Below are 27,109 nucleotides of genomic sequence, written 5' to 3' on the forward strand. Positions count from 1 at the left end.
CAGGCTTTGTTCCAGCCTTCCCGCATGTATCGCACTATCGAGTGGCCGAGTGGCCGTTCCGCTGCTGTGAGGGAGGTACGGTTATCAGCTGACACTGCAGTGCGCAGGCGAACGCAGGGACGAATCCATCTCCTGAGAAGAGGCGATTCCCAGGCTCTGGCAAATAGAGCTTCTCCTCCGTTCCAGAGCGACCAGGCCACGGGGCTCCATGCAACGCTGCTAGGGCATTACCCTCTTCCTTGTTCGCGGGGGTTCTCGGCAGTGTGTGAGAAAGAGGCCCTCTCTCAGGTACTGCTCCTCTGATTAACATCCCCCACCGCACCCCCAAATGTTAACAGATGAACATGCGACCAGCTGCACGAAGACCATAAACCTGAACTGAGGTTGCTGCTGTTGTCAATAACTCAGATTCACACTTTGGTACTGAGTTTGTCTCTCATCACAGATGTAAGCACAGTATGATGTTAGCTGGGCACCGTGCTAGTAAATAGTCTTGCTAAATGTTATTCTTCTTTAGACTCTAGTCAGTGTTGAGGTGACATAATCATATTGTATTCTTTTACATTTTTCAGTACTGTCTTTACAGTGCTAGTGCTGTTTTCAGTAGCACCAGGAAGAGTTTAGTCTTACTAACGCCCATGCTATTAAAATCTTAGGGATCCGCCCTCACAAGAAAAGAGTGTAAAGAAGAGCTTTGCTCTCCACCACCCCCTCCCCATACCCCTTGTCCTGCAGGAGCCTCCTCCCCCATCTCGAAGGACAGGTCAGCAGTTATTTTCCATCCCCTCTGGGTATATCTGTCTTGGCAGTGGAAACTCAAGCTCCAAGGTGTTTTCTTTCTGAATTAGACATGTGATCCATGGCTGGAGAGCCAGAGAGAGAAGATCCAGTGAGAATGGGTTCTAAAATGGCACCATCTAGTGGTCCTACAGCAGAGAGGAGAGTTAGAAGGAGGTCAAACCAGAGTTCCAGAAAGGGAGTAAGGAAAGTGGGAGAAAGATACCAGAAGGAATATTTAACAAGTGGAGAATTTGTATTTGATGGGGTTGGCCAGTGTGGCCCGGGTTTTGAGATGTGGCCCTCTCCCTTTGCAATAAACCTTAAGAACGCACCTCAGAGTCAGTAGGCTATCTACTTTCGGGAGTAGGCCAGTACAGAGGTGGTGGTTGATGAGATAGATTACTTTGACCTTGCAAAGCCTGAAATTACTGAGGCAGGCCAAGGGTTGGTAGTGTGATGCCAGATATTCCTTTAGTAGGGATTTAATTGCATTAAACAATTAGAAATGAGACTTAAAATCCAAATGCAAACACTTGTGATCAAAGTGTGACAGGGAGAGTGAATCCAATGGATGCCATACTTAGGAATGGAAAGGGGAAATCTAAGCATGCTGAAGTAAAATCATCTATGTAACAGTGCCTAGAACATAGTAGGTGTTCAATAAGTGTTTGTTGAATGTAATTTTATGAATTATCTACCTTAGTTATTTAAAAATGCATGACACCCTTGGATACTGTGTTTAGAGTAAAATAGGTGTTGGGCTATGGCTTGTAGCTTCAAAAGTTATTGGTTTTGTGAATTTATTTTTGCATTTTATAACTTAAATGTAATCACTGTAGAAATATAAAAAAGAAAGCGTAAAGAAGAAATTACCCAAACACTCAAGAGATAACCTATATTGACATTTTGATGTGTATCCTTCTGGAATTACCCCCATGCAAATCTGTGTCTGGATCTATAGGTATGTATATAAATTTTACAAAACGATGATTTATTAATTAGAGATCTTTATTCTTTTTAATGTAGCTGTTTTATAGTTCAAATTTCCCTCTGAGCTGATGCTTTTGTGGCATCTCACAAGTTTTTGGTGTTAGTTTTTCATTAATCTCAAGATACTTTCTCAGTGACTTTTTTCTTTGATACATTGGTTGTTCAAACGTATGTTTAATTTCCAAATATGTATGGATTTTCCGGTTTTCCTTCTCTTATTGATTTCCAAGTTCATTCTGCTATGTTCAGAGAATATACTTTGTATGATTTCAGTCTTTTAAAATATATTTAGCCTTGTTTAGTGGCCTACCTATGCTTTATCCTGGAGAATATTCCATGGAAAGAATGTGTATTGCTATTGTTGGGCGGAATGTTCTTCATATGTGTTAAGTCTAATCAGCTGATAGTGTTCAAGTCCTATTTTCTTTCTGGTCTTCTGTCTAGATGTTCTATTCATTATTGAAAGTGGGAAACACAAGAAATTAGCTGGGTGTGGTGGCGTGGACCTGTGGTTCCAGCTATTCAATGGGCTGAGATGGGAGGATTGCTTGGTTCCAGGTATTCAGTGGGCTGAGATGGGAGGATTGCTTGGTTCCAGGTATTCAGTGGGCTGAAATGGGAGGATTGCTTGGTTCCAGGTATTCAGTGGGCTGAGATGGGAGGATTGCTTGGTTCCAGGTATTCAGTGGGCTGAGATGGGAGGATTGCTTGGTTCCAGGTATTCAGTGGGCTGAGATGGGAGGATTGCTTGGTTCCAGGTATTCAGTGGGCTGAGATGGGAGGATTGCTTGAGCTCAGGATGTTTAGGCTATCTGAGCTGTGATTTGGCCACTGCTCTCCAGCCTGGGTGACAGAGTGACACCTTATCTAAAAAAAAAAGTGGGATATTAAAATCTTCAACTATTATTGTAGAACTGTCTGCTTTTCCATTCAAATCTGTCAATGTTTGCTTCATGTAATTAGCACTTGTTTTCTACAAATAATTATTTATTTTCTATAAGATATTATAAACAAGAAAAAATGAAGTCTTCCTGTTTAATTGACTCCTTTATCAATATATAATGTACTTCTTTGTCTCTTACAACAATTTTTGACTTAAAGTCTATTTTATCTGATATTAGTATAACAGCTCCAGCTCTTTTGGTTATTATTTGCATGGAATATCTTTTCTATAGTTTTATTTTCAACTTATTCATGTCTTTGAAACTAAAAAGAATCTCTCACTATATAGTTGGATCACATTTTAAAAAAATCAATTCTGCCAATCTGTGTCTTTTCATTGGAAAGCTTTATCCATCTATATTTAAAGTAATTACTGATATGAAATGACTTACTTCTATCATTTTGCTGTTTATTTTTATATGTTATATCTTTTTTGTTCCTCAATTCTTCCATTACTGCCTTCCTTTGTGTTTAATTGATTTTTTTAAATAGTGTACCAAGCGGATTCCTTTCTCATTCCTTTTCTGAATATATGTTTTTAGTTATTGTCTTGGTGGTTACTTGGGGATTACAATTAGCCTCCTAAACTTATAACAACCTATTTTGGATTAAAACCATCCTAGCTTCAGTAGTATACAAAACTCTGCTCTTATGTAATACTTGTCTGATTCTTTTTTTGTGTGTTATTATTGCCACAAATAGCATCTTTGTACATTGTGTGCCTATTAAGATACATTTATTATAATTATTTTATACATCTGTCATTTAAGTCATATATAAAAAGAAGTTCAAACCAAAAATACAGTGCTGGCTATTAAATTACCTATATAGGTACCAAAACCAATATTCTTTATTTCTTCATGTGGCTTCAAGTTACTACGTCTTTTATCTCTACTTGATGATATCCCTTTAGAATTTCTTGTATGGCAGGCCTACTATCGATGAACTGGTTAGGATTTGTTTATCTGGGAATGTTTTAATTTCTTCTTTATTTCTGAAAGGTAGTTTTGCTGAATGTAGAATTTCTGGTTTATGGTGTATATTTTCAACTGTAAATATGTTGTCTCACTTCTTCCTCACTTCCATGAATTCTGCCAAGAAATTGGCTGTCAATCTTCAGGATCTTTATATGTGAGGAGTCACTTCTCTTTTGCTGCTTTCATGATTTTCTCTTTCAAAAAGTTTTTCTTTTTTGGAAGTTTTATTGTCATATATCAGTGTGGATATTTCTGTGTTATTCTTTTGGCGTTTGTTGAGGAAGCTGAACAAATGCCAAAAGAATAACACAAAAAGATGTTGTGTACCTTGTGTACACAAGAATGATGTGTACATTCATTTCATTTATCAAATTTGTAACATTTTCAGCTATTACTTTATATACATTTTTTCTTTCTCTTTCTCTCTCTCCTCTTTTAATGGAGCTTCCACCATGCATAAGTGGTACACTTAAGGGTGTCTTAAAGGTTTCTGAGGCTCTATACATTTTTCTTCATTCTTTTGCCTTTTTTTCAGGCTGAATAATTTCAATTGACCTATCTTTCCTTAGCTCTTTGAACATTTTTAAGATGGTTGATTTAAAGTTTTGGTCCAATATCTGTGCTTTTTTAGTAGCAGTTTATTTTAATTTCTCCTGGTGATACTTTCTTGATTCCTTACATACTTCATAATAAAAAAGTAAAAGGTAAAATCTGGACCCTTTGTATATTACATATATCCTTCCCTGGGCGTGCATGTACTTTCCTGGATGTCCAATACATGCAGAAACTTTTTGGTACACTTATTATTCAAATAATCTCTCTCCCCAGGTTTTCTTCCCAAGCTTTTAGTGTGTCCATTATTCACCATGATTTTAGTCTTTTTACCCAGATGTCATCAGGTTGCCTTTCAATGTTGTTGAGCAATGCCCTCTTTATAGCCACTGTTCCATCGTGAGAGAGTTCTGTTGATGAATACTTAGGTTGTTTCCATACCTTGGCTATTTATTCACAATAATACTGAAATAAACACAGCAGTTTTGATATTTCTTTCTGAGAGTTTGTCCATTTGTATTAGATGATATATATCTATATTAGATATGTAGATATTAGAAATATATATTAGATATTTTATCTAATATATGTAATGTATTAGATAATATAGATAACCTATATTGTAATGTTCCTTTTTTCATTACTGAATGTAGTCATTTGAGTCTTTTTTTTAATGTCGTCAGTAAGTTAAAAGCTTGTCAATTTGTTGATAAGACAGCTTTAAACTTTTTTCTGTCACTTTAATATTCTCCATTATATTAATGTCTCTAATCTTTATTATTTCATTCCTTCTGCTTGGTGTGGGTATAGTTTGCTCCTTCTTTAGTTTTTTAAGGTAAAAAATTAGGTTATTGATTTGGACCCTTTGTTGTTTTTAAAATATAGGCCTTTATAGCAGTAAAATTTCCTCTAAGCATTGCTTTCCTGTATTCCATTAGTTTTGTTGTTGTTGTTGTTTATTTGTTTGTTTGTTTTGAGATAGAGTCTCTCTTTGTCTCCCAGGCTGGAGTACAATGGCGTGATCTCAGCTCACTGCAACCTCTGCCTCTCAGGTTCAAGCGAGTCTCCTGTCTCAGTCTCTCAAGTAGCTGGGATTACAGGTGCACACCACCATGCCTGGCTACTTTTTTTTTGTATTTTAGTAGAGACAGGGTTTCACTGTGTCGACTAGGCTGGTCTCGAACTCCTGAGCTGAGGCAATCCACCGTCTCAGCCTCCCGAAGTGCTAGGATTAGAGGAGTGAGCAATGGCACCTGACCTTCCATAAGTTTTAGTATGTTCTGTTTTCATTTAGATTCATCTCAAAGTAATTTCTAATTTCTTTTGTGATTTCTTCTTTAACCCATGGTTAATTAGGAATGTGATGTTTAGTTTCCACATATTTGAGAATTTAAAAATTTTTTTCTGTTGATTTTTCTTTTAATTTCATTGTCATTAGAGAATATATTTTGTATGATTTTAATCTTTTAAAATTTACTAAGGCTTGTTTTATGGTATAACATATGATTTATCTTGGAGAATGTTCATATGTATTTAAAAGAATGTATATTGCCTGGGTGTGGTGGCTCACACCTGTAATCCCAGCACTTTGGGAGGCTGAGGTGGGCGGATTGCTTGAGGTCAGGTTCAAGACCAGCCTGACCAACATGGCAAAACCCCATCTATACTAAAAGTACAAAAATTAGCCAGGTGTTTTGGTGGGCACCTGTAATTCCAGCTACTTGGGAGGCTGAGGCAAGAAAGTTGCTTGAACCCAGTAGGCTGAGGTTGCAATGAGCCAAGATCACACCATTGTACTCCAGCCTGGGGGGCAGAGTACAAAAAAAAAAAAAAAAGTATATTCTGTCTCAAAAAAAAAAAAGTATATTCTGCTGCTGTTGGGTGGAATGTTCTATGGAAGTCTGTTAGGTCTAGTTGGTTTATAGTGTTAGTTAAGTCTTCTCTTTCTTTGTTGATCTGCTTAGTTGTTCATTCTATTATTGAAAGTGGAGTATTGAAGTCTCCAACTATATTCTTAAATTATCCACATCTCATTTCAATTCTGTAAGTTTTTGCTACACATATTTTTGAGGTTCTGTTGTTAGGGCCATATGTGTTCACAATCATTATATATACCTGCTAGATTGACCTTCTTATCATTACAAAATGTACTTTTTTCTAGTAACAATTTTTGTCCTAAAATCTATTTTTCCGACAGTAATGTAGCCACTCCAGCTCTTTTTGATTACTTCATGAATAACATATTTTTAAAAAGCTTTTTACTTTCAACCTATTTGTGTCTTTTGATCTAAAGCTTCTCTGTTGTAGATAGTACATATGTAGTGGTATAGTTGGATTTTTTTGAGTGGAGGTTCCATTCTGACTATCTCTGCCTTTTGATTTATAAGTAGGATATACATCTTTTATTTTGCTTATTATTTTATATATGTCATATATTTTTTGTTCCTCATCTTTTTTTCTTTCATTGTGTTAAATAGATTATTCCTAGTGTAACTTTTAAAGTCAATTGCTGTTTATTTTACTATTTTTGGAGTTATTTTCTGACTGATTTATCTGGGTATTATAGTTAGTTTAATCTTAGCTTAAAATAATCTTGTTTGGATTTATACTAACATAATAACTTCAGTATTATACAAAAACTTTGCTCCAGTATATCTATGTTCCCTTCAGCATTCTTTGTATTATTATTTTCATGCAAATTACATCTTTACAGATTATAAACCCATTGACACAGCTATTATAATTGATTTATGCTATTATCTTTTAAAACAGGTAGAAGGAAAGAGTTACATAGAAAAATGTATTTATAATGTCTTTTATAATACAACATTAGTCAATTTTCACACAGCTGATAAAGACATACCTGAGACTGGGCTATTTACAAAAGAAAGAGGTTTAATGAACTTAAAGTGGCTGGGGAGGCCTCACAATCATGGCAGAAGGCAAGGAGAAGCAAGTCACATCTTACATGATGGCAGCAGGCAAAAAGAGAGCTTGTGCAGGGAAACTCCTGTTTTTAAAACCATTAGATCTCATGAGACTTATTTATGAGAACAGCATGGAAAAGACTCAGCCCCATGATTCAGTTATCTCCCTCCAGGTCCCCCCCACAACACATGGGAATTATGGGAGCTGCAAGATGAGATTTGGGTGGGGACACAGGGCCAATTCATATCAAATACCTATGCACTTACCTTTACTTCTTCTCTTTATTTCTTTACATGCATTTGAATTACCATCAAGTATGCTTTCATTTTGGCCTGAAGGACTCATTTTAGTATTTTACATGGCAGGTTTCTTTGATAGTGATTAGGTCAGTTTTTGTTTACTTGGAAATATGTAACCTATTCCTTCATTTATATTTATTTATTTATTTATTATTTTGGTTACATAGGAGGTGTATATATCTGTGGGTTAAATGAGATATTTTGATACAGGTATGCAATATGTAATAATCAGATCTGGGTAAATGGGGTATCTATCACCTCAAGCATTGATCCTTGTGTCTTAAACAATCCAAATATACTCTTTTAGTTATTTTAAAATGTAGAATTAATTTTTTTTACTATAGTAACCTTGTTGTGCTAGCAAATACTAGGTCTTATTCATTCCTTGTATTTTTTGTACTCCTTAATTATCCCCACTTTCCCCCAATTCCCCACTATACTTCCCAGCCTCTGTTATCCATCCTTCTAGTTTCTATCTCCATGAGTTCAATTGCTTTTATTTCTAGCCCCTACAAATAATTGAGAACATGTGAATTTGTCTTTCTGTGCCTAGTCCATTTCACTTAACATTATGACCTCCAGTTCCATCCAGGTTATTGCAAATGATGGGATTCTATTCTCTTTTTTTTTCTTGAGACACAGAGTCTTGCTATGTTGCCCAGGCTGGAGTGTGAATCTGTCTGCAGGCAGATTGCTTGAGTTCTAGAGTTCTTAAGTTCCTTAGGATTACAGGCATAAGCCACTGAACCCGGCCCTATTCTTTTTTTAGAGGCAAGTAGTACTCCATTATATATATATCTATGCCACATTAAAAATAATCCATTAATCTGTTGATGGACACCGAGGTTGCTTCCAGATATTGGCTATTGTGAATAGTGCAGCAATAAACATGGGAGCGAAGATACCTTTTTGATATACTGATTTCCTTTCCTTGGGGTATATACCCAACAGTGGGATTGCTGGATCATATGGTGGCTCAATTTTTAGTTTTTTTTTGAGGAACCTCCGAACTTTTCTCCATAGTAGTTGTACTAATTTACATTCTCGCCTACAGTGTACAAGGGTTCTCTTTTCTTCACATCCTCACCAGCATTCACAATTGCCTGTCTTTTGGATAAAAGCCATTTTTGTAATTCCAGCACTTTGGGAGGCTGAGGTGGATGGATCACCTGAGGTCAGGAGTTCCAGATTAGCCTGACCAACATGGTGAAACCCCATGTCTACTAAAAATACAAAAAGTAGCCAGGCATGGTGGCATGCACCTGTAATTTCAGCTATTCAGGAGGCTGAGGCAGGAGAGTTGCTTGAACTTGGGAGATGGAGGTTGCAGTGAGCTAAGATCATGCCACTAGAGTGAGACTCCATCTCAAAAAAAAAAAAAAAAAAGCCATTTTACCTGGGGTGAGATGACATCTCATTGTAGTTTTCATTTGCATTTCTCTGATGATCAATGACGTTGAGCACCTTTTTTTTATTCCTGAGTGCTATTTATATGTCTTCTTTTGAGGAATGTCTATTCAGATCTTTTGCCTATTTTTAATTGTATTATCAGGTTTTTTCTTAAGAGTTGTTTGAGTGCCTTGCCTTATATATTCTGGTTATTAATCCCTTGTCAGATGGGTAGTTTGAAAATATTTTCTTTCATTTTATGGGTTGTCTCTTAATTTTTTTTTTTTTTTTTTACTGTGCAAAGCTTTTTAACTTGATGGTATCCATTTGTCTATTTTTGCTTTGTTTTCCTCTGCCTGTGGGGTATTACTCAAGAACTCTGCTCAGTCCAGTGTACTGAAGAGTTTCCCCAAAGTTTTCTTTTAGTAGTTTTATAGCTTGAGGTCTTAGATTTGTCTTTAATCAGTTTTAATTTGATTTTTTGTATATGGTGAGGATAGGAGTCAAGTTTCATTCTCCTGCATATGGATATCCAATTTCCCCAGCACCATTTATTGAAGAGACAGTCCTTTCCTCAATGTATGTTCTTGGAAACTGTCAAAAATGAATTCACTCTAGCTGTATAGGTTTGCTTCTGGGTTTTCTATTCTGTTCCTCTGGTCTATGTGTCTGTTTATATGCCAGTACCATGCCATCTTGATTACTACAGATCTGCAGTATAATCTGAAGACACGTAATGCGATTCCTCCACTTTTCTTTTTGCTTAGAATAGCTTTGGCTATTCTGGGTCTTTTATTGTTGCATATAAATCTTAGGATTTTTAAAATTTATGTGAAGAATATTATTGGTATTTTGATAGGAATTGCATTGTATCTACAGATTACTTTGGGTAGTATGGACATTTAAAAACTAACAATTCTTTCAATCTATGAACATGAAATATTGTTTTATTTTTTGGTGTCCTCCTCAATTTTATCAGGTTTTATAGCTTTTATTGCAGAAATCTTTCACTTTAGTTAATTCCTAGATATTTAATTTAATTTTTAGTTATTGTAAATGGGATTACTTTCTTGATTTCTTTTTCAGATTGCTTGCTATTGGCATATAGAAATGCTACTGACTTTTGTATGTTGATTTTGTATTCTGCATCTTTACTAAATTTGTTTACCAGTTCTAATAGTGTTTTTGTGGAGTCCTAAGGTTTTTACGAGTGTAAGATTATGTCTGGATCTGCATACAAAGCTCTGAAGCTTATTTGTTGATTTTCTGTTTGGAAGATTTGTCCAATGCCGAAAGTGGGGTGTTGAAATCTTCAGCTATTATTGTACGGGGGTTTATTTCCCTCTTTACCTCTAATAATATTTGCTTTATATATCTGAGTGCTCCCATGTTAGATGCATATATATTTATGATTGTTATATACTCTTGCTGAATTGACCCCTTTATCTTTCTATAGTGACCTTCTTTGTCTTTTTAAAATAGTTTTTGTCTTGAAATCTATTTTGTCTGATATAAATATAGCTACTCCTGCTCTTTGTTTGGTTTCTGTGGACATGGAATGTCTTTTTCCAGCCCTTTATTTTCAGCCTACATGTTCCTTCATAGGTGAAGTGCGTTTCCTGTTGACAACAGGTCATTGGGTCATATTTTTCTTTTTATTCATTCAGTCACTCTATGTCTTTTTATTGAGGAGTTAAGTCCATTTACATTCAACATTATTACTGGTAAGTAAGGACTTACTTCTGCTGTTTTGTTACTTATCTTCTAGTTGTTCTCTTCCTTCTTTCTTTCCTTTCTGTTTTCTTTTTAGTGAAGGTGATTTTCTCTGGTGGTATGATTTAATTTCTTGCTTTAAATTTTTTTAATTTAAATTTTTTTTTTTTTTAAAACAAGGTCTTGGTCTGTTGCCCAGACTGGAGTGCAGTGGTGTGATCATGGCTTACTGCAGCCTTAACCTTCTGGACTTAAGCAATCCTCTCACCTCAGCTCCCTGAGTAGCTGGGCCTACAGGCATGTGCCACCGCACCTGGCTAATTAAAAAAATTTTTTTCAGAGGCACAGTCTCACTATATTTCCCAAGCTGGTCTGGAACTCCTGGGCTGAAATGATCCACCTGCCTTGGCTTGCCAAATCATTGAGATTATAGGTGACAGTCACTGTACATGGTTGCTTTTTATTTTTTGTGTGTCCATTGTGTGCTTTTATTCAAAGTTACCATGAGGCTTGCAAATACTATCTTATAACCAGTTATTTTAAGTTTATAGCAACTTAACAATGTTTGAATAAGAAAACAAATAGGAAATAAAAACTCTATACCTTAACTTCATCCCCCAGCTTTTTAACTTTTTGTTGTTTCTATTTATATCTTATGGTACTATCTTTGAAAAGTTATTATTTCTGAATGGTTCAATTTTTAGTTATTAGTTTTGATTGGTTCATCTTTTAGTCTTTGTACTTAAGATAAGGGTAGCTTACATACCCATTCATGATTTGGCTCTCTGCTTGCCTATTGTTGTTGTAAAGGAATGCTTGTAATTTTTGTACATTGATTTTGTATCCTGAGACTTTGCTGAAGTTGCTTATCAGTTCAGGAAGTTTTTGGGCTGAGATGATGAGGTTTTCTAAACACAAAATAATGTCATGTGCAAACAGAAACATTTGACTTCCTGTCTTCCTATTTGATTTTATTTCTCTCTCTTGCCTGGTTGCCCTGGCCAGAAATTCCAATACTATGTTGAATACGAGTGGTAAAAGATGGCATCCTTGTCTTGTACCAGTTTTCAAAGGGAATGCTTCTGGCTTTTGACTACTCACTACGACATTGGCTATGGGTTTGTCATAGATAGCTCTTGTTATTTCGAGATATGTTCCATCAATATCTAGTTTATTGAGAGTTTTTAACATGAAGGGATTTTGAATTTTATCAAAGGCCTTTTCTGCAACTATTGAGACAATCATGTGGTTTTTGTCTTTGGTTCTGTTTATGTGATGGATTATGTTTATTGATTTGTATATGTTGAACCAGCCTTGCATTCCAGGGATAAAGCCAACTTGATTGTGGTGGATCTGTTTCTTGATGCATTATCAGATTTGGTTTGCCAGTATTTTATTGAGAATTTTTGCATCAATGTTTATTAGGGATATCAGCCTGACGTTTTCCTTTTTTTTTTCTGTTGTGTCTCTTCCTGGTCTTGGTATCAGTATGACGCTGGCTTCATAAACTGAGTTAGGGAGGAGTCCTTCCTTTTCAATTGTTTGGAATAGTTTCAGAAGGAATGATACCAGCTCCTCTTTGCATTTCTGGTAGACTTCAGCTTTGAATCTGTCTGGGCTTTTTTCACTTGGTAAGCTGTTTATTACCGCCTCATTTTCAGAGCTTGTTTTTGGTCTATTTGGGGGTTCAGCTTCTTTCTGGTTTAGTCTTGGTAGGGTGTATGCATCCAGGAATATATCCATTCTAGATTTTCTACTTTATTTGTATAGAGGCGTTTATAGTATTCTCCATTGGTAGTTTGTATTTCTGTGAAGTCAGTTGTGATATCCCCTTTATTATTTTTTATTGTGTCTATTTGATACTTTATTCTCTTTTTTATTTGTCTAGCTGTTGGTCTATATATTTTTGTTAATGTATTCAGAAAAACCGGCTCTTGGATTAGCTGATTTTTTTTGGAGTTTTTTTTGTTTCTCTAGCTCCTTCTATTATTCTCTGATCTTAGTTATTTCTTGTCTTCTGCTAGCTTTTGAATTCGTTTACTCTTGTCTCTCTAGCTCTTTTAATTATGATGTTAGGGTGTCAATTTGAGATCTTTCTAGCTTTCTAATGTGGGCATTTTGTACTATAAATTTCCCTCTTAATGCTACTTTAGTTGTGTCCCAGACATTCTGACACATTGTGTCTTCGTTCTCATTGGTTTCAAAGAACTTCTTGATTTCTACCTTAATTTCATTATTTACCCAGGAGTCATTCCAGAGCAGGTTGTTCAATTTCCATGAAATTGTGTGGTTTTGAGTGATTTTCTTAATCCTGAATTCTAATTTGATTATACTGTGGTCTGAGAGACTGTTTGTTATGATTTGTGTTCTTTTGCATTTGCTTAGGAGTGTTTTATTTCCAATTACATGGTTGATTTTGGAATAAGTGCTATGTAGTGCTGAGAAGAAGGTCTATTCTGTTTATTTGGGGTAGAGAGGTCTGTAGATATCTACTCAGTCCACTTGATCCAGAGCTGAGTTCAAGTCCTGAATATGTTTGTTAATTTTCTATCTTGTTGATCTAATACTAAAGTGGGGTGTTAACGACTCCCACTATTATTGTCTGGGAGTCTAAGTCTCTTTGTAGGTTTCTAAGAACTTGTTTTATGAATTTGTGTGCTCTGGTATTGGGTTCATCTGTATTCAGACTAGTTAGCTCTTCTTGTTGAATTGTTCCCTTTATCATTATGTAATTCTTTTCTTTGTCTTTTTTGATCTTTTTTGGTTTAAAGACAGTTCTGTCAGAGACTAGGATTGCAACCCCTGCTTTTTTTTTTCTTTTTATTTGTTTGGTAAATTTCCCTTTATCTGTTTATTTTGAGTCTGATTGTGTCTTTGCACATAGAATGGGCCTTGTGCAAAGTCGAGACAATGAGTCTTGACTCCTTATTTGCCAGCCTGTGTCATTTAATTGGAGCATTTAGCCCAGTTACCTTTTCTTTTCTTTTTTTTTTGAGACAGGGTCTCACTCTGTCACCTGGGCTGGAGTGAGTGTCATGATCTCAACTCACTGCAACCTCCGCCTCCTGGGTTCAAGTGATTCTCCTGCCTCACAGGTGTGAGCCACTGTGCCCAGCCCCATTTACATTTAAGGTAAGTATTGTTATGTGTGGAGTTTGATCCTGTTTTCATGATGCTATTTGGTTATTTTGTACACTAGTTGATGCAGTTTCTTCAAGTATCATTGGTCTTTATATTTTGGTGTGTGTTTGCAGTGGCTGGTACTGGCTTTTCCTGTCTGGGTTTTTCTTTCCATATTTAGTGCTTCTTTCAGGAGTTGTTGCAGGGAAGGCATGCTGGTAATGAAATCCCTTCTCATTTGCTTGCCTGGAAAGGATTTTATTTATCCTTTGCTTATGAAGCTTCATTTGGCTGGATATAAAATTCCGGGTTGAAAACTCTTTTCTTTAAGAATGTTGAATACTGGCCTCCAATCTCTTTTGGTTTGTAGAGTTTCTGCTGAGAGGTCTGCTGTTAGTCTGATGGGCTTCGCTTTGTAGGAGACCTTCTCTCTGGCTGCCCTTAACAGTTTTTCCTTCATTTTGACCATGGAGAATCTGATGATTATGTGTCATGGGGTTGATCTTCTCGTGGAGTATCTTAATGGTATTCTCTGTATTTCCTGAATTTGTGTGTTGGCAAAGTTTGGGAAGTTCTTCTGGATTTTTCCACAGATAATATCCTGGGAGGTCTTCCTGGATCATATCCTGAAGGGTGTTTTCCAGCTTGTTTCCATTTTTCCTGTCTCCTTCTGGTACTCCAATCAGTTGTAGGTTTGGTCATTTTATGAAGTCCCATATTTCTTGGAGGCTTTGTTCATTCCTTTTCATTCTTTTTTTTTTCCTATTCTTGTCTGCATGTCTTATTTCAATAAGGTGATCTTCAAACTCTGATTTCCTTTCTTCTGCTTGGTCAATTTGGCTGTTAATATTTGTGCATGCTTCACGAAATTCTTGTGTTTGTTTTTCAGCTCCATCAGGTCATTTATGTTCCTCTCTAAACTGGTTATTCTAGTTAGCAATTCCTCTAACCTTTTATCCAAGTTCTTAGCTTTTTTGCATTGGGTTAGAACATGCTTCTTTACTTCATGATACTTTTTTATTACCCATCTTCTGAAGCCTATGTCTGTCAGTTCTTCCATGTGATCCTGCATCCAGCCCTGTGCCCTTGATGGAGAGACACTGCAATAATCTGGAGGAGAAGAGGTACTCTGGCCTTTTGGGTTTTCAGCATTTTTTGATTGATTCTTGTCTCTATGAGTTTGTCTAGTTTTGGTCTTTGAGGCTGCTAACTCTTGGAAGGGGTTTTTATGGAGGCCTTTTTGTTCTGTTTTCTTATTGTTTATGCTGTTTTTGTCACTTTCTGCTTGTTTTTCTTTCAATAGTCAGGTCCCTCTTCTGTAGTGCTGCTGCAGTTTGCAGGGTATTCGCTTCAGGTCTTACCTGATTTTCTCCTGTGCCTGAACATGTCATTCTAGGAGGCTGGAAAGTAGTAAAGATGGGTGCCTGCTCCTTCTTCTGGGATCTCTGACCTTCAGGGGCACTAACCTGCTGCCAGTAGGATTGCTCCTTTATAGGGTGTCTGACAACCCCTACTGGAGCATCTCACCCAATTGGGTGGCACAGGGAACAGGACTTGTTTAATGAAGCCCTTTGTCCCTTGGTGGAGAGACTTCGTTTTGCTGGGGGAAGATCCACTTGTCTGGGCTGCCTGGGTTCTTCAGAACTACCAGGAGGACCAGCTAAGTTTGCTGGTGCACAGGGACTGCAGCCACCCCTCCCCCAGGGGCTCAGGCCCAGGGAGATCCAAATTCTGTTCCTGAGCCTCTGGCTAGAGTTATTGGAGATCTTGCAGGGAAGCCCCACCTACTGAGGAAGGATGGGTTAGGGTTAGACCCGAAGAGGCACTCTGGCTGTTGACTGCCATAGCCATTGTGTTGGGTTGTGGGGACAAGTCTTGGGACCAAGCCTTCCAGCCTTCTTGGCTACAGCAGGGGGAAAGCATAGCTTGGAGCTATAGAAATGGGTGCCACCCTTCTCCTACCCAGGGAGCTTAGCACAGGAGGCAGATGTGAGTCCCAGTGCTGGCTGCTGCCCCTCCCACAAGGAACTCAAATTGATTACACAGCAGGTAGCAGCAGCCAGTGCTGGTCACTCTTCCCCCAGGGAGTTCAGTAGGCTTCAGTGGATTCCAGCTGAAAAACTGTAACAATCCACACATTCCATTCCAGGGTTGGGACACTAGGCCCTGGTGGCATGGGTTTGCGAGTCGGGTCTTCCAATCCATGGCTTGCACAGTTCCATAAAAAAGCACAGTTTCTCCAGTTGAGTAGCGTTCTCACTCACTGCTTCCCTTGGCTGGGGAGAGGGGGTTCTCCTTCCCCATGTGGTCTCAGGTGGGTGCCACTCCACTTATCTGATAAAATTCTGAATTCCTTCTCTATCTCTGTGACAGAATTCTGAATTCCTTCAAAGAAATATTGAATTTCTTTGAGTTTCCTCAACACAGTTATTTTTAATTCGCTGTCCGAATAGTCACATACCTCTGTTTCTCCAAGGTTTGTCTCCGGTGCCTTATTTAGCTTGTTTGTTGAGGTCCCGTTTTCCTGGATGGTGTTGATGCTTGTAGATATTCGTTGGCATCAAGTCAGAAGACTTAGGTGTTTATCATAGTCTTCATGGTCTGGGCTTATTGAACCCACCCTTTTTAGAAAGGTTTTCCCTGTAATCAAAAGGACTTGGGTATTGTGATCCAAGATACAAGATCTGCATTAGGGGGCACCTCGAGCCCAGTAACATTGTGGTTCTTGTAGATTCATAGAGATTTTACCTCGGCAGTCTTGGATAACATCAAGAAGGATTCTCTGGATTACCAGGTAGAGACTCTTGTTTTCTTCTCTCACTTTCTCCCAAATAAACAGTCTCTCTTTCTCTCTGTGCTGAGCTGCCTGAAGCTGGGAGTGGGATGACACAGGCACCCCTGTGGCACTACCACTGGGACTGCTTAGTGGGTCAGACTTAAAGCTAACACAGCACTGGGTTATATCTAAGGATGTAACCATTCCCTGGCTACTGCTTATGTTTGCTCAAGGCCCTACGGCTGTACAATCAGCAGGTGGCAAAGCTAGTCAGGGTTGAGTTCTTGTCTTCAGGTCAGTGAGTTATCCTAGGTGCCAGGTGGGTCCAAAGATGCCATCCAGGAGCCAGGAACTGGAGTCGAAAACCTTAGAAATCTACTTGGTGTTCTCTTATACTTCTGTTGAGGTGGCACTCAAACAGCAAGATACAGTCCTTCCCATTATTTTCATTCTTCCCCATTCTTTACAGAGGCAAATGGACCTGACCCTGTGGCGACTATCACCACAGGCCCACAGGGAGTACTGCCAGCGTCTATCATTATTCACTTAAGGTGCAAGGGCTCTTCAGGAAGTTTGTGGTGAATGGTACCAGGCTGGGACTCCCTCTTCAGAATGGTGGGCTCCCCTCTGGCCCAGCATGGCTCCAGAAGTGCCATTGAAGAACCAAGTCCTGGAATCAGTATTCTTAAGAGCCCACCTGGTATTCTACCCCATTGTGGCTGAGCTGGTACCTAAGGTGCAAGCCAAAGTCCCTTTACTTTTTCTTCTGCTTTTCTCAAGGAGATGGAGCCTCTCACCATAGCTACCACAGCTGGGAATATGCTGTGCCTCACGTGAAGCCAGTATGGTTTAGAGTCTCACTCAAGGCTCACAGAGTACTATCTGGGTGTCACTGCTGGTTATTCAGTTTCCAAGAGCTCTTTAGTCAACAAGTGATGGGATCTTCAAGGCAGTGGGTTCACTTCTGGCCTAGGGTATGCATAGAAACATCTGGGAGCTAGGATCTCATGACTCTGACCAGAGCCCCATCCTAGAGGCTGAGCTGGTACACAAAATGCAAGACGAAGTCCTCTCTTCTTTCCAAGAGGAAGGATGGAGTTTTTTTTTTTTAAGCTATGAGCTTTGCAGCCTGCAGTTGGGTGAGGGGCGATGTAAGCATTCCCTTAGTTGCCCTGGCTGATGATCAGTAGGTCTGGTGTTTCCCCAGTTCACTGGCTCTGAGCCCAGCTTAGCACTAGGATTCACCTGAAAGTTGTAGTCCTTGTGGCCTGGACTTTCTTTCAAGTTTATTTAGGGCCCCAGTGTATTTCAGCCCACAGTGGCAAGAGTTTCTAGAACTTAAGTTCTAACTGTTGGGATTGGCCATTTCCCTCTGGCTAGGGCCAGTCCAAATGCTTTCTTTGTGGACAGGCATCAGCTATATACAGTTGGGTTCTGCTTTCTTCTGTGAGAAGGCAGCACTGAGTTTAATGCAAAGTCCTACAATTGCTGCATTCTCTCTACCCAAGTGCACAGATTTTCCATGCCATGCAGCTGCTGCCAGGGGTTTGGGAAGGGGTAACATCAGCAATTCAAGATGGTCTTTCCTGCCCTTTTCAGTGTCTCTTTCAGCAACATGAAATTAAAATCAGGTACTATGTGATGGCTTACTTGATTTTTGGTTTTCATGAAGCTACTTTTTTGTGTAAATACTTGCTAAATTTGATGTTCCTACACGAGGAAACAATTAGTGCAACCTTCTATTCCAGCATCTTGCTTCACCTCTCTTCTTCATTTTTAAATGAGGGAGTCTCTGGACATAGAATTCTTAGTTGACTGTCATTTTCTTTTAACACATTGAAGATCTTATCCCACTGTCTTCTGGCCCCCACCGTTTCTTATAAGAAGTCAGCTATTGTCGAGGATCCCTGTACATGGTAAGTTGTTTTTCTCTTGCTACCCTCGGGATTCTCTCCTTGTGTTTGACTTTGTTCCATTTGACTAGAATATGTCTGGGTGGGAACCTCTTTGAGTTTATTCTACTTGGAGTTCATTGAGCTTCTTGGATTTATAGACACATGTATATTTATCAATTTAGAGTTTTTAGTCACAAATTTTCATTCTGTCCCATTCTCTTTTTTCTCTTTTTCTTGGGCTTCTGTTATGTATATGCGGTATACTTGATGGTTTTTTTTTTTTGAAGAGCTCTGAGGCTCTCTGCTCCTCTTCTTTTCATTCTCTTTTCTTTCTTCTCCTCAGACTGAGTGATATCAGTTGACCTATCTTTAAATTTGATAATTATTTCTTCTGCCTGCTCAAATCAGCTGTTTAAATATTATAATAAATTTTTCATTTCAGTTATTGTACTTCTCAGCTTCAGAATTTTTATTTGGTTCCTGTTAATACTTTTTATCTTGTTATTCCTATCATTTATTTGCTGACACATTCTCCTGACTCCCATTAGCTTTTTACTCATGGTTCCTTTACCTCTTTGGACACATTAATAGTAGCTAATTTAATGTCTTTTTCAACTAAATCCAAAATGGTCCCCTCATGGATATTTTCATTTAGTTGCTTTTTTCAATGTACATGTGGCAGTTTCCTGTTTTTTTTTTTTTTTTTTAATAAGTGTCATGGTTTTTTGTTGAAAGCTGGACATTTTAGAAAATATATTTTAACAACTCTGCTATCAGATTCTTCCACCTCGTAAGGTTTCTCATTATTGCCATTTTGGCTGTGGTTTTTCTTGTTGTCGCTTATTTCTGTGTGATTTTTCTGTATTAATTCTATAGGTCCTGATAATATAGGAGTTGTTCAGATATTATTTTTAGGCAGTTAGAAAGGGTAAAATAATTCTCAGTAGAATTTTCCTTTAATAAAAAGCAGCCCCAAACCATTTCTTCTGTAACAGAAAGCAGCCTGAAGAGTAAGGCATAGATATGTAAACCAGGAGATTTTATATGTAAATTCCAGCAGCTTTACCTGGAAGCCAGGTATATTCAATATGGCATCTCTTGCTCTCTTTTCCTTGTCACCATGTGTGCCAGTGTCATGGCAACCTCCAGGTAAAACCACATGTACAGGTAACATGGTGACCTGCCAGTTAGAAGCCACATTTGCATAATAAAAGTTTATAGTGGGAGGGCCAGTCTTTTCACAGGCTATATAGATGGCAAACCTGGTAAAACTGATCCCCTGATCCCTACATAAATCAATCACCCCCTCCTTAAGCCTCTGTACAAAATTGATTGCATTCCACTGCAAACCACAGACCCTCTCTTGGGAGATCTGCTTTCTCAGCATGAGGAAGCCTTTTCTTTCTCTCTCTTTTTTTGTCTGTTAAACTTTCCACTTTTAAAACTACTTCTCATGTGTGTCTGTGTCGTGAATTCTTAGACAAAGACCCAGGGTATATACCCCAGATAAAGAAGCCATTTCACTGATTCCTTGTAATATTGTAGTGTATGGCCACAATTCTTTGCTGCTTTTTTTTTAAAGTTATCATTTTTGTTTTTAAGCCCTGGCTTTCTAGGGATCATTCTTGGATTAGTATAATTTAGTGGCTAACTGATAGTTGTTTAGATTTTCTTAAATGTTTGACAGTAGTCTTTGATCCTTTGCCAAAGGGTTCTTCAGCCTCCAGGCACTTTAAGACTGCTTTATTCCCTGTTTGGACAGGACCTTAAGGCCAGTCAGAGATAAATGACTGATGTCATCTTTGCCAGATTTTTCCTTGGCATTTGCACAATCTTAGATTTCAGTAATATGTTGAAGCTTTTCAGAATTCCCTATTGTAATCTAGTTCTCAAGAATTTTGTTTTAAATTCCTAGCCAGGCTCTTTGCCCCAACTAACATAATAGCCGTAGGCAGTTGTAATGTTGCCAGCAGCTTGCTATTGTTTTGGTAATTGCCTGAGAATATCCCCACCTCCCCAACCTGCTGAGCTGAGTTCTGAGGAGAACCAGAGTGAGGTAGTCACCATACTCTGAGAATTGAGATTTTTCTGGGAGATGCATGTTAAGATAAAACATTGACTGTGTTCTGGGGATGGTTCTTTTAATGGAATTCCAAAAGCAGTCAAGTTGCTGTATTTTGGCCTCTGCCCATAAGCTGGAGAGGGTGGAGTCATGGGACCCAAGTTTAAGGTGTCACAGGCAGCCCTGATATTGTTTGGTTGTGTCCCCAACCAAATCTCTTCTTGAATTCCCATGTGTTGTGGGAGGGACCTGGTAGGAGGTAATTGAATCATGGGGGCAGGTATTTCCTGTGCTGTTTTCATGATACCGAATAAGTCTCATGAGATCTAATGGTTTTAAAAAGGGAAGTTTCCCTGCGCAAGCTCTTGCTTCGGAAAGATATCGGAAAATGTGGAAGTGACTTTGGAACTTGGTAACAGGCAGAGGTTGGAAGAATTTGGAGGGCTCAGAAGAAGACAGAAAAATGTGGGACAGTTTGGAATCTTTTAGAGATTCATTGAATGACTTTAACCAAAAATCAATTCTGTTAATGATATGGACACTGAAATCCAGGCTAAGGTGGTCTCAGATAGAGATAAGGAACTTGTTGGGAACTGAAGCAAAGGTGACTTTTGTTATGTTTTAGCAAAGAGGCTGGTGTCATTTTGCCCTGTCCTAGAGATTTGCGGAACTTTAAACTTGAGAGAGATTATTTAAGCAGGAGAAATTTCTAAGCAGTAAAGCATTCAGGAGATGACTTGGGTTCTGTTAAAGTCATTCAATTTTAAAAGAGAAACAGGGCATAAAGTTTGGAAAATTCGCAGCCTGACAATGTGATAGAAAAGAAAATCCCATTTTCTGAGGAGAAATTCAAGTTGGCTGCAGAAATCTGCATAAGTAATGAGGAACTGAATGTTAATCACCAAGACAATAGGGAAAATGCCTCCAAGGCATATGAGAGAACTTTGCAGCAGCTCCTCCCATTATAGGCCTGAGGCCTAGGAGGAAAAAATGGTTCTGTGGGCTGGGTCCAGGGTTCCTGTGCTGTGTGCAGCCTAGGGACTTGGAGCTCTGTATCTCAGCTGCTCTAGCAATTACTGAAAGGGACGAATGTAGAGCTCAGGCCATGACTTCAGAGGGTGCCAGCACGTTGGCAGCTTCCATGTGGTGTTGAGCCTTCGAATGCACAGAAGTCAAGAATTAGGGTTTGGGAACCTTCACCTAGATTTCAGAGGATATATGGAAATTCCTGTATGTCCAGGAAGAATTTTACTGCAGGGGTGGGGCCCTCATGGGGAACCTCTGCTAGGATAGCACAGAAAGGAAATGTGGGGTCAGAACCCCCACACAGAGTCCCTTCTAGGAAACTGCCTAGTGCGGCTGTGAGAAGAGGGTAACCATCCTCCAGACCTTAGAATGGCAGATCCACAGTGAATTTGCACTGTACACCTGGAAAAGCCACAGACATTCAATGCCAGCTTGTGAAAACAGCTGGAAAGGAGGCTATACCATGCAGAGTCACAAAGGCAGAGTTGTCCAAGACCATACAAACCCACCTCTTTCATCAGTGTGACCCAGATGTGAGACATGGAGTCAAACTAGATCATTTTGGAGCTTTAATATTTGACTGCCCTGCTGGATTTTGGACTTGCATGGGACCTATAGCCCCTTTGTTTTGGCCAATTTTTCTCATTTGGAATGGCTATATTTACCCAATTTCTGTACCCTCATTGTATCTAGGAAGTAACTAACTTGCTTTTGATTTTACAGGCTTATAGGTGGAAGGGACTTGCTTTGTCTCATATGAGACTTTGGACTGTGGCTTTGGATTAGCGCTGAATGAGTTAAGACTTTGGGGGACTGTTGGGAAGGTGTGATTGATTTTGAAATGTGTGGACATGAGATTTTGGAGGAACCAGGGGTGGAATTATGTGATTTGGCTGTGCCCCCACCCAAATCTCATCTTGAATTTCCACATGTTGTGGGAGGGACCTGGTAAGCGATCATTGAATCAAGGTGCATGTCTTTCCTGTGCTGTTCTTGTGATACAGAATAAGTCTCAGGAAATCTGATGGTTTTGAAAAGAGAAGTTTCCCTGCACAAGCTTTCTTTGCTTACTGCCGTCCATGTAAGACGTGACTTGTTCTTCCTTGTCTTCCTTCATTATTGTGAGGCTTCCCAAGTCACATGGAATTGTAAATCCATTAAACCCTTTTCCCTGTATAAATTACCCAGTTTCAGTTATGTCTTTGTCAGCACCATGAAAACATACTAATTCAACCCCCTCCCCATCTTACCAAGATTCAGTACTTTTTTTTTAATAGATATTTTCCAGTTGTTTTTTGGCCTTCGTGTGTAATCATCTGAGGGGTTCTTCCTGCCCACTGCATAAAGAAAGACCATGAATTGTAGCAGAGAAAGAGTTTAATAGACATGGGGCTTGCTATATTATTTGGGAGATGAAGTTTGTACTTAAATCAGCTCATTCAAAGATTATAGGTTAGGACTTTTCTGTTCCCACTCAAATCTCATGTCAAATTGTAATCCCCAGTGTTGGAGGAGGTGCCTGGTGGGGTGTAACTAGATCATGAGGGTAGACTTCCCTCTTGCTGTTCTCATGGTAGTGAGTGAGTTCTCATGAGATCTGTTTGTTTAAAAGCGTGTAACACCTCCCCCTTTGCTCTCTTCCTTCTTCTCTAGCCATAGGACATGTCTGCTTCCCTTTCACTTTCTGTCATCATTGTAAGTTTCCTGAGGCTTCCTCAGTCATGCTTTCTGTATAGCCTGCAGAACTGTGAGCCAACTAAACTTCTTTTCTTTATAAATTACCCAATCTCAGTCATTCTTTTTAGCAATGTAAGAATGGATTAATACACTGAGTGTTCATTATTCAGCCATATAAAGAATGAGGTCCTGTTATTTTTGACAACATGGATAGAACTTAAGTCATTATGTCAAGTGAAGTAAACCAGGCACAGAAAAGCAAATTTCTAAATTATTTGTGGGAGCTAGAAATGAAAACAATTGAACATATGGACACAAAGTGTAGAAAAATGCTTACCAGAGGCTGGAAAGGGTAGTGGGAAGTTTGGGGGGAAATGGGGATGGTTAATGGGTACAAAAAGTAGAAAGAATGAGTAAGATCTATTTGATACCACAACTGGATGACTATAGTCAATAATAACTTAATTGTATCTTTAAAAGTAACTTAAAAAGTATAAATTGATTGTTTGAAATACAAACAACAAATGCTTGAGGTGATGGATATTCCATTTACCCCGATGTGATTATTATACATTGTATGCCTGTATCAAAATATCTCACATATCCCATAAATAAATGAAGAGGATGCAGGGAATTATGGCAGACATCCCTCTTAACCTGGAAACTTAAATCTATGATCTCTTGGCTCTCTATATATTTTGCATTAGATACGTTTGTAATACAACAAATAAATGTGAGCCAATTTTTTGCCTCTCTATGGAAAGAGATCCAGAAAGCTTGTTGGTTGGGGTTCAAGGGAAGAATAAAAAAGAAAAGAAGTATAATTTAAGTTTTGGAGTAGGAAAGGGTAAAAAGGGACCTCAGCAAAAGTGAGAGAGAATTTAGATCTTTTTGTGGTGGTAGGCCAAAGGAATCTAGATTGAGAAAGACCTGGATATGGGCATTGGGAGTGCTAATCCAGACTGAGGAAAGAAACCAGCAAATGTCATCTTGCAAGCTGAAGGACTTCAAGTATTTGTGGTTTCCTAATCTGAAAGAGCTTGTAACTTGTTAAACTCCTCACCATTGATGTCAGTGGAGGTTTTAAAATTACTAGCAAGAATTGGATGAGTGTGTTACTGTTCTGATAACTTGCTGTAATTGATGCAGGGGACCTACTGCAAGGAGTAATATAGGAGATAAAGTCAAGGGTTCTGGATGATGGTAGCCATGATGGAAAAGTAGTATCTATCCTATTACCCTGATCCATCTTGATACAACTGTGGGTAATCCCATACATATTTAGATTGGGGTAGCTTTAGTTAATCCATTCTTCTATTACAGTTTCTGTGTGATTAGTTGGTCTGATGAAATGGGTTCTATTCTAATATTTTGTTATGGCTCCAAATCCTGTACCCAGGAAGGTTTTCCTAAAAGAAACTATTTAAAAAATTTTTTTAACATGAAATGTATATAATGTTATCATGACATAAAGTCTCTCTTACCCTGTTCTCACCTTTCTCAGGCAAGAATAATAAATGCCTCTGGTGGAACTTTTGCTCTGGTGGAACTGCTTTTCTAGAACTGGTGAGTGACTTGACACTGGAAAAGTTTTATTACTATTAGTAGTTGTTATCTCTTATGGCCTGGGTGAGTAAAAGTTCTTTTTGTGATACTAACCTCTATTCACATTCTCCTATTACTAAAAAAAAATCTTCCATTTCTGAATCCTGGGAAAAATAATTTTTTCTTTCAAAAAACATTTATTGAGCACTTGCTACTTGTCAGGCAGTGTGGATACAATAGGAAATAAGACAGAATTCTTAACCTTGAGAATTCATATGCTGGAGGGTATGTCTGATAAGAAAATAAGCAATGCAATTATAACACACTGTGTTAAGAGCTATTACAGGAGAAGTATAAACAGCTATTGATGCCTGTAGAAGAAACACATAACCCAAAGCTGAAGGGTAAGGAGAAGTGACATAAATAATGTAAAATGTATAGTCAGTTTGTTGTTATAGGGCCTTTGGAGTACAGGAGTTCAGTTGCAGCTACAACATTTACTAGTTCTGTTTCCTTATACAAGTTTCATAACCTGTTAAAGCTTCAGTTTTCTTATATTCAAAACAGGGACAATAATAGCACTCACCTCATTGGCTAGCTATGAAAATAGATGAGTTAATACATAGAAATTGCTTACCACAGTGGTTTTGTAAATAATAAAAAATGGAAGCTCATTATTACTACGCTGAGAGCCGAAGGGTTATTAAGATTTAAGAGTGAATGGGAGTGATCAGTGTCAGAAGTATATTCCATGCAAAGAGAGAGCATATTACATGCTTGGAGGCAGAACAGATTATGGGGAGTTTGAATAACTAGAAGAAATTCAACATGCTGTAATATTGAGTATGAAGGAGCTGAGTAAAAATAGATGAGGCAGGAGAGGTAGATGGGGGACGTATAGAGATGTTTGGCTTTTATTCCAAGAGTATGGAGAGTCATCAAATTATTTCTTGCAGGGTACTGACACAATTAGACTTGCATTTTAGATCACGCTGGTTGTAATTCAGAAAAATGAATTGAAGGAAGAGATTGGAAATGGGGCTTTTAAGATGACCTTATTATAGAAATTTCTATTGTTCTCTTTCTTTTCTTCTTCTTTTTTTTTTGAGATGGAATCTCTGTCACCAGGCTGGAGTGCAGTGCCACAATCTCGGCTCACTGCAACCTCTGCCTCTTTGGTTCAAGCGATTCTCCTGCCTTGGTCTCTTGAGTAGCTGGGGCTATTGGCATGCTTCACAATGCCCAGCTAATTTTTGTATTTTTAGTAGAGATGGGATTCACCATGTTAGCCAGGATGGTCTTGATCTCTTGATCTCAGGATCTGCCCGCCTCAGCCTCCCAGTGTGCTGGGATTACAGGCATGAGCCACTGCGCCTGGCCAGAAATTTCTATTTTTGAAATGACTAAGTAAAGATGGTACTGTTCTCCTATTCTTTCAGAAATCAACCCAAGGTAAGAAGAACAAAAAACAGAAATGTAAACTTCATCGTTTTAAAAAAACTAGATGAAACCTATAAACCTTAATCACAATATATGAGGGGGCATTACCAAGAGCAGTTATGGGTGAAGAGGAGTATAGGCAGATACAGAGAGGTACTGCTTGCATCTGTATACCTCAAGCAAAAGTGGGAAAATACCCAACAATTCCTTATTTGGAATAATGGGAAGGTGGTAGTGGAAGCTTCTCTAGCCCACTCAAGTCAATACCAGTAAGAAGCAGGATTGGTAGGAAGGAGGGAAAAATCACACTAATAGACCATATATGAGTTTTACATTTTATTTTATTTGTGGTACAGGGTGGAGGAAAGACACTATGTGTTGGGTTCAGCGCTATAGAAACTGGTTTTAGATGACTTTGGAGAAGTTAAAAAATAAAACAAAAATGTTGACACAGGGTTATATTAACTAGGAAGTCACTGTTAACTGGGAAGAATTTCTGCTAATCCAGAAATTCTTGGCTTAGCAGAAAGAAAGGTCTTACCTCCTTCCTCTTATAAATCTCCTGCCAATAATGATCATAAGAAAAACTCATCACATTCAAACATGAGCAGTAATCAAAGAGTAATTAACATAGGATCTATATAAGTACAAAAAAATAAAGAATGAAAAAAACAGTAGACACCAAAACAAGCAGAGAAAGAAAAACTCTTATCAGAAAAGAAAGTTGTCATAGATCACATAAAAATTTTGGACAAGCATGAATCAAAATATAAAACAAACTAACAAACCTTAATTATGTACTCCTTAAATATGAACTCAAAACAAAGAACTCCAAGGGCTCAGAGAAGACATACTAAGACCACAGAGGGACTTGAAAAATGAGCTCAGGGAAGAAATGGAGAATTAAAAAAAAACCATAATAGGAATGAAGGTCTCATTGGAAGAAGCCCAAAGAAAACTAGATATAACTTAAAACACTTTGGAGATGCAGAAGATGG

At 38.3% G+C, this 27,109-nt stretch overlaps 2 protein-coding genes across 4 annotated transcripts in view; both read left to right on the forward strand.

The window, feature by feature from the left end:
• The window catches only part of B4GALT4 (beta-1,4-galactosyltransferase 4), a 118,185-nt gene extending 104,494 nt beyond the window's left edge, over positions 1–13,691 (forward strand). Inside the window, exon 7 of the transcript XR_013527617.1 lies at positions 13,571–13,691. The gene's annotated coding sequence lies outside the window, so the exon portion shown is untranslated. The remainder of the gene's footprint in view (positions 1–13,570) is intronic.
• The window catches only part of IGSF11 (immunoglobulin superfamily member 11), a 206,519-nt gene continuing 179,423 nt past the window's right edge, over positions 14–27,109 (forward strand). For 2 of the 3 annotated variants that reach the window (XM_035274116.3, XM_035274118.3), the window contains exons 1-2: positions 14–288; positions 24,631–24,692. In XM_035274116.3, the coding sequence (XP_035130007.1) occupies positions 24,644–24,692 (49 nt within the window). In that variant the 5' untranslated portion in view covers positions 14–288; positions 24,631–24,643. Of the gene's footprint in view, positions 289–7,714; positions 13,703–24,630; positions 24,693–27,109 lie in introns of those variants that run through there. The other variant, XM_054246070.2, reaches the window with a different exon arrangement.

The sequence above is a fragment of the Callithrix jacchus genome, chromosome 15, assembly GCF_049354715.1.
Source record: "Callithrix jacchus isolate 240 chromosome 15, calJac240_pri, whole genome shotgun sequence".
In the NCBI taxonomy this organism is placed as follows: domain Eukaryota; kingdom Metazoa; phylum Chordata; class Mammalia; order Primates; family Cebidae; genus Callithrix; species Callithrix jacchus.